Raw genomic sequence first — 7,426 nt, 5'->3', positions numbered from 1 at the left:
TAGAGTTTATTTCACATTATTGAAAATACACCCTACTTCTTCAATGAAACAAGTAATCAAAATATAAATGGTTATTAATATAAATTCTATAAAAACAGAACACAGAAAGGAAATAAGAAATAAGTTTGCTTATATTGCTTAATAAATTCCAAGTTTAACATAAAGTTCCAATGAAATGCATAGGTAAAATAAGTTCTCACCTAAATTCTCTCAAGAGATTTCTTCCATCAGAGCTCTGCCATTCTGAGTTTGCAATTTTATACATCATCATATGCAAATATTTAAAGTCTATTCACATGATAGCACAAACGATAATTGGTCTGATGTTTCACTGAATATTCATAGTTTCTATTGTATAATCTTCCAATTAGTAAAAAATTATGTTATACTCAGACTTACAAAACTATAATTCTCTGAGAAGTGTCAGAAAAAGTTAAGTTGAGGGATCACCGTTGGTTGAATCTCTGATAGAGGAACATTAATCTTGATAGAGTCCACTATTTTAATTAACTGTCAAAAGATTAAAGCACACCTGTTAGAATTACCTAACAAATAGAACAGAACTCAACAGACGGTTCATGCAAAATCTGAAAATTCATCTAGAATACAAGTGCTTGGCCTAGTATTGCTCAATATTGATTATTGTCATGTGCTTCATACTTCCTGTTCCAAAATTATGAGGGCTGAAATTTTCTAGTAGGAATAATGACTTGTGCTATCTAATAAGAAACTTAAGATCTTTCATATGTGACAATATAAAAATATGATTTGTCTTGGATTTAGCTAATGGTTCAATTTTTCAGTCGTGACTGTTAGTCCTTGCCAGGTGGAAAGAACTTCACGCATAATGGTGACTTCACTAAACATTGCAGGATTCACACAGGGTAGAAGCCATATGAATGTGTGGAAAGAGCTTTTCTCAACAATCCAATCTAACTAGACATCAGAAGGTTCACACCAGGGAGAAGCTATATAAATGTTTGGAGTGTGGGAAGAGCTGCTCTTATAAAGATACCCAAACCAGACACCAAAGGCTTCATACAGGCGAGAAGCCATATAAATGCTTCGAGTGTGGAAAGAGCTTCTCTTTCAATATCCACTTAACTAGCCATCAAAAGGTTCACACAGGGGAGAAGCCATATAAATCTTTGGAGTATGGAAAGATCTCTATGAATTGCTCTGTAACTAGCCATCAAATGCTTCACATGGTGGAGTAGCCATATAAATGCTTGGAGTGTTGGAAGAGCTCCACAGGAAACACAGACGTGATTTGGTTGAAGTAACTTCTATTGGACATCCATCAGGTTCAAGGTGCTCAGACAATGGTATTGGCAGAAGTGACATGTTAAGGGAAAGGGTGGGTAGAGATAGCACAATGTCCCACCTTCAGGTTAGAGACCCATTAGAATTCTAGCACGAAGGTCAGAAACAAAAGTATCATAGTTTAGACTAAAATAACAGTTTGAGTATGAAATCATTCCCTTTCCAAGAGAAGATACAATTCAGGCTAGATGCAGCTGGCCCCAAGGACACTTGCTATAAAAATGAAAGTGTTTAACTTCAAAGTGTAGATAACACACTGAACTCTCAAATAACAGACATTGAATGGTATTTAGAACTCCCCATACTCCCAGAGGATTAATAGGTAGCACGTAACACATAATTTGTCCATTTCCGCAGTTTCCGTTACTTTCTCTATTAGCTGTTCATGCTGTGGAATTCTTTGTTGTTTCCAGTAAGACGCTAGTAAAATTCTAGCCCCCATTACTACATGAATGATCAAATGTTTTTGCTCTTTGCTCATATCTGGCATACAGTTTAATAAAAAAGTTTCTGGTTCAAGGGGAATTGGTATCTGCAAAATAGTTTGTATTAGATCCAGAGGAGTTAGCCGTGTTGGTCTGTAGTAGCAAAATCAAAAAGAGTCCAGTAGCACCTTTAAGACTAACCAATTTTATTGTAGCATAAGCTTTCGAGAATCAAGTTCTCTTCGTCAGATGCCTGATCCGAACTGTTCGGATCAGGCATCTGACAAAGAGAACTTGATTCTCGAAAGCTTATGCTACAATAAAACTGGTTAGTCTTAAAGGTGCTACTGGACTCATTTTGATTTTGATAGTTTGTATTAGTTTGTGTACAATCATTACAGGACCACCATATATGAAAGAACATCCCAATAGATTTTTTACATTTCCACCACTTATTTGACATATTTTTAAACATTTTAGCAAGTTTATCTGGTGTTAGATACCACCTATGAAACATTTTATAGAAGTTCTCTTTGAACATAGGAGACTAACTGCGCAGTCCTATGGCCAGTCCCAAAGCCGGCGTAGCTGCACAGGTGGAGCGGCGCCATGCTGGATCCTATGCCAGCAAAGTGCGGTGGCAGCGGCAGCAGTGCAGAGATGCAAATTGGGAGAACCAGAAAGTCTTGTGGGTGGGTATGATGTGTGGCCGCCGCCAGGCGCAACCAAAGGGTGCTGTTCCTGACAAGCGACAGAGGGAGGGGCCAGGAAAGGCACAGCCAATGGGCAGGCATGAGATCCCAGCCAGGCCCTAGAGCAACAGGCAAACCGCTCCCATGCCGGCAGACCGCCTCGGCTCGTGTGTTGGGCAGGGCTCGCAGTTGGGAAGGAGAGGGGTGGGCATGGTCTGAGGAGCCTCTCCTCTCGTTTGCCCAATTCAGCATCAAGCCCGTGGTGGCCACGTCCAGAGATGTTGGCATGGGACAGGTAGGCGCCCTGCCATGAGGAATCCAGGGCAGCAGGCGGTCCCAGCAGCAGGAAACAGCCACCAAGTGGTGCCGAAGGGGAGGGTTGGCCTGAGGCTGCCACCAACAGGCAGACACAGCGGTCCCACCCTCGCCCCCATCCCAAGGCAAAGGCCACAGGTCCCCCCCGCAGATGTGAGGAAGGGGAGGCATGTAGGAGGGGTAGGGCGTCGAGGGGCCATGGGGAGGGATGGCCGGGGAGAGCCCATTCAGAAGGACAGGCAGCCAGGGGCCTGTCGATGGCCTGGGCGCTGCTTCGCCAGCCCCCCCCCGCTTGCCCCCTGCATCTGGCGCCTGTTCGAGTGCGTGGTCAGAAGCAGCTGCCACTCTCACCCAGCCAGCCCTGGCCACGGCGACTAGGTCACGCGGCCAAGCTCCGCTTCACTGACCTCGTCCTGTCCCCCCCAGGACCCTGGCCCATTGCCTCCAGCAGCTGTATAACAGCCCGGGCCGCAGCCCTGCCTCTCCAACCAAACACCCTGCCCCAGCAGGCTAGCAGCACATCCCTTCCGAGAGGGGGAGATGTGAAGGATGCACAAGGACTGGCCAGGGGCCGCTCTGGCATGTCTTCCAAACCGCCCTACCGCACCTGCCCCGCCTGGCATGCTGCCCTGATCTGGGGTGTTTGCGCAACTTGCTAGTGGGGGGAGCCCTCTCGGGGTCTTGGTTGGCCGCCCAGCCTGCATGGCGCAGGCAGGGGGGCGCACAGTGGCTGCCAGCTGGGGCCCCCCGGGCTCCCGCGTTTTGACCACTTTGCACGGTTGGCGTGCTCCTCCGCTGCCCCTGTGGGTGGGGCCTGCAGCCTCCCCTGCAGGATTGGTGGGGCCGGTGGCCTAGGAGTGGCTCCCATGCCTTGGCAGGGCAACGCAAGCGGCCCCAGATGCTGAAAGCAGGAGACGGTGCTGGGCCAGGGTGAAGCCACTCACAGCCCCGGACACACCCCGCCCCTCCCAACATCCACACCGTGTTGGCGCGGAAGCCTGGCAACTGCCTCGCAGGATTGGATGCAAGGTGGGGCGGAGGGTGTCGGAATGACCAATGGGGCTGCTGCAGGCACCCGAGTGGTCGGACCCACTCTTGGAGGCGGCCGCTCATGAGACTGTGTTGTTGCAGCCATGGCTGCAATGGGAGCGACCCTCCCTGGGCACACGGGACCTCCTGCCCGGGATATGGCATCCACCTGCTGCCACCCTAGTTTCTTCGCTGATGGGGCTAGGGTTGGAGTGAGCAGACCGTTCCCCCTGCCATTTCCCGCCCCCTGGCAGCACCCCCCAGCAATCCTCTCCCTGGCGTATCAGATGCCAGCTGCTCGCCCTACCAGGGATTGAATGCCCTCGGTAGCTCACCCCTCCCCGCAGACATGCCCGGCCCCAACCCTCTGCCTGACGTTACAGTGAGGGGAGGGAGGCGGCAGGGAGGCAGGACGAGGTCTGTCAGATACATTTGTAGTGATGTGCAGGTGGAAATATGTGATAGGGGGTGCTGGGGGAGGGGCTCGGGACAAAGTCAGGCATGCAGACACAGGAGGTAGTTGTTTTTCAACTCGTTTTATTGCACTGGAAAAAGCGGACTTGTTTTTAGGCTAGCAAGGGAGCCAGAACATTCCACACGGCCCTCTTTCCCACTCCAACGGGCGGGGCTGAGATGGAGGCTGTGGCGCGAAAATGCTTTCTGGGCTGCAGTCAACCACCCGTCGCGGATGTTTGAGGAGGGCGGGGCACAGGAGAGCAGCCATGCCCTGGTCGTGCCTGCGGGAGAAAAGGACACATGTGGTCTTTGCCTCATTCCACTGGCGAGGCAAGCCCCACACTCCGCCATCTGAGTGGGTGCGCATAGTCGAGGGCAGCAGCGACCAGCTGATGCACGACAGTCTGGCAAGGATGCACTTGGCCTTGGGAAGCCTTTACCTTTAAGGGAGGGAATGAGCTGGTTGTTACAGAGACCTGGTCACAAGTAGTTTTCGGGGCAACTGCCTCTGGGGTGGGCAGGGGCGGCCACGATTGCCTCCCACCTCTGCTGGGCCTCACCCAATGCGGCAAGTGAGCAGGTCGGTTCAGGTGAAGGGGCAGTTAGTACTAATCTGCAGAATGGGCCTCCCTGTCCCCCCACCTCCGCCTTACCTGTCAGCGCTCCGTCACTCATTACCAGGCAGGAACTCTGTTGCGGTGGCTTATGCTACACAGGCATCAGTGGCAGGGTTCAAGAGAAGACACGACACACCAAGCTTCAGTACAAATGGTGTATTATATTATTTACAGGTGGATACATTACAGAGATATTACGTTGACTGACAAAGTGCTTCGCCAGCAACCCGCAGAGCTGGAGCTCTGTGCAGTACAAGACTCTGCATCCCTATATATTACTCAGTAGCCTATCCCCACACCGTGCTGACTCACTGTGCCAGCCCAGGTGTCCTTGACATTTACAGAGAAGTACATCACCTGGCTGGTGTCACATGATAGCTACCTGTCATCACTCTGTTACTACTGATGACACAGATCAGTCACTGCTAGCTGCCTCATCTGTTTGATTACTTTAGTATCATGACAAACTCCAGAGTCAGGATACCTACAAGGAAACAGGAGTGGCTGCAGTTAATTCGCCAAGTGTCATTCCCTTCTGCCACGGAAGGGTTAATTGGTTTGTGCTTAGTTAGAGGCAACTAGTTTGCATGAATCCAGTTACATGTTGAGTTGTTCTTCCTGCCAGGGTAAAAGGGGAGTTAGCCAGACATTTGCACTTCTTCCCTTTGACAGGAAGCTCCCCCACTTTTTCACAAAGTCCCCCAAGTGCATTCTGTGCCTGCCACTGTGAATGCTCTCTCCGGTTTGGGCGGGGCTGCCCGGATATTTTGTAGGGCGCGGTCGCGGATGATTGGGTGCAGGGAGGGGGGTTTGTCCAAACCGGGCACACACACTGATTGGTCCCCAAGATAGTTCTCATCCTATGCTCCTTCAGGCCACAGGGGCGGGGCTGGGCACTCAGAGAGGGGGCCGGTTTTTCACCATTCCATGGGCTCCTATGGGCTACGCATTCTTCTTCCGTGGCGTAGCTCTTTAGCGCCGCTGTGGGCGTTCTCGCTTCTGGAGGGGCTTAGGGAGCAGACTAACTCTGGCCCCGCCCTCCTCCCCACCCCCCCACGCCGTTGCGGGGCTCTACGCCACTCCTCTGCCTCCGCCTGGCCGCCTGTTGCTTGCGCCGGTGCCGGCCTGCCGGTGGGGCAGCGCCACATCCCAGCACTGGCGGAGGGCCACTTACGCGGACGTAAGGACCAGATGCGCCATCGCAAGCCTTAGTTTGGTTCCTATTCACTTTCCCCACCCCAGTTAGGATTGCGCTGCCTGTTATTTTAATATTTACTTTCCATATCTCATTCCATTGAGCTGAGTCAATATTATTACCCAAGTTCCGTACCCATAATGTTTTACATTTCTCCACCCTTCATTTTTTTTCATTTGCATTAGGAAGATATACATTTTCTTTTTTTCTTTTTTTTAATTATAATATTTTTTTGTTTTTCAACACATGTACATACAAACATACAAAACATATACATACAAACATACAAAACATACACATATACATACAAACATACAGCACATCATTTTACTTGTCGATAGCTATTATCTATTCCTTTATCGCTTATATTCCATCTTGTTACATCTTTAATTGTGAGTTCTACTATGTCATTATACAGTTAATCTTAGTATCATATTTATGTTTACCGATTATCGTTATGTCATCCATTTGTAGAAGGGATCCTATGATACAGAGAAGTCTTCTTCCGTTTGCCCTTTCTTTAACAATGTTAATTTATCCATTTCCTCCATCTCCATTACCTTTGTCATTAATTCTTGCTGGGGGATTCTTTGTTGTTTCCAATAGTTTGCTAATAAGATTCTAGCCACTGTTACTATATGGATTACCAAGTGTTCTTGCTTTTTCTTTATGTCTGACATACAGTTTAATAGAAAAAAATCTGGTTTCAAAGGAATTGTTGTCTGTAAGATATTTTGTAGAAGATATACATTTTCTTGATCAACTTTTCCTCTGAATCACATAACCATTTTTGAATTCTCTTTGTTCTAAAGAGAAACCCCCCATTTTTTTTATCTTTATTATATCTAGATTCAATCTGTATTCTTGACCACCAGTCCAAATTAATATCTTGATTTTGCGATTCTTCTTTTGTTTTTAATGGCTCTCTGCAATTCTAAACTTTTAATAGAATTGACATGTTAAGGAGGAAACTGCCCAGGTGGCATCTGTGTGAGGAGGGGGAGTGTTTTTCCATGCTTGGGTGTGTGCCATGCTTGCAACCTGGGTGGATTTTGTCCTTAACTGTTGTTAAGGACTGGTCCAAAGGGGGCCCTTTCCTATTCTCCCTGCAAATTTTAAGGGGCTCCCTTGCCCTGCAGGGTGCACAAGCTAAACCAAAAGAGGTGTTTGGTCAGATTTGACAGTAAGAATTTTCAGCACATTCCATGCCTTCCTCTGGAGTGTGATTCCAATGGGCTTCATTGTCCACAAGACCTCTGAAGTGGCAAGTGGTCCAAAGGTTTGTTTTCCACCCTCCCTGCCTGTCCCACCTCCACCTTCTTGGCCTTTAGGAAGTAAACCCTCCCTCCCACTGCAAAAGAGCAGAGGGACATT

General features: G+C 48.5%; 1 protein-coding gene and 1 pseudogene across 1 annotated transcript; both read left to right on the top strand.

Annotated features, from left to right (window-relative positions):
- Nucleotides 1-899: 899 nt before the first annotated feature.
- Nucleotides 900-1,217, top strand: LOC129327272 (zinc finger protein 415-like). The gene has a single exon (XM_054975770.1). It carries the CDS (start codon nt 900-902, stop codon nt 1,215-1,217), a length of 318 nt encoding a protein of 105 aa, XP_054831745.1.
- Nucleotides 1,218-4,506: 3,289 nt separating this feature from the next.
- LOC129327977 (zinc finger protein 420-like) overlaps nt 4,507-7,426 on the top strand; it is a 33,978-nt pseudogene continuing 31,058 nt past the window's right edge.

The sequence above is a fragment of the Eublepharis macularius genome, chromosome 4, assembly GCF_028583425.1.
Source record: "Eublepharis macularius isolate TG4126 chromosome 4, MPM_Emac_v1.0, whole genome shotgun sequence".
NCBI lineage: Eukaryota > Metazoa > Chordata > Lepidosauria > Squamata > Eublepharidae > Eublepharis > Eublepharis macularius.
Note: the sequence above shows the minus strand (reverse complement) of the source record. Positions and strands in the feature narration are given on the sequence as shown.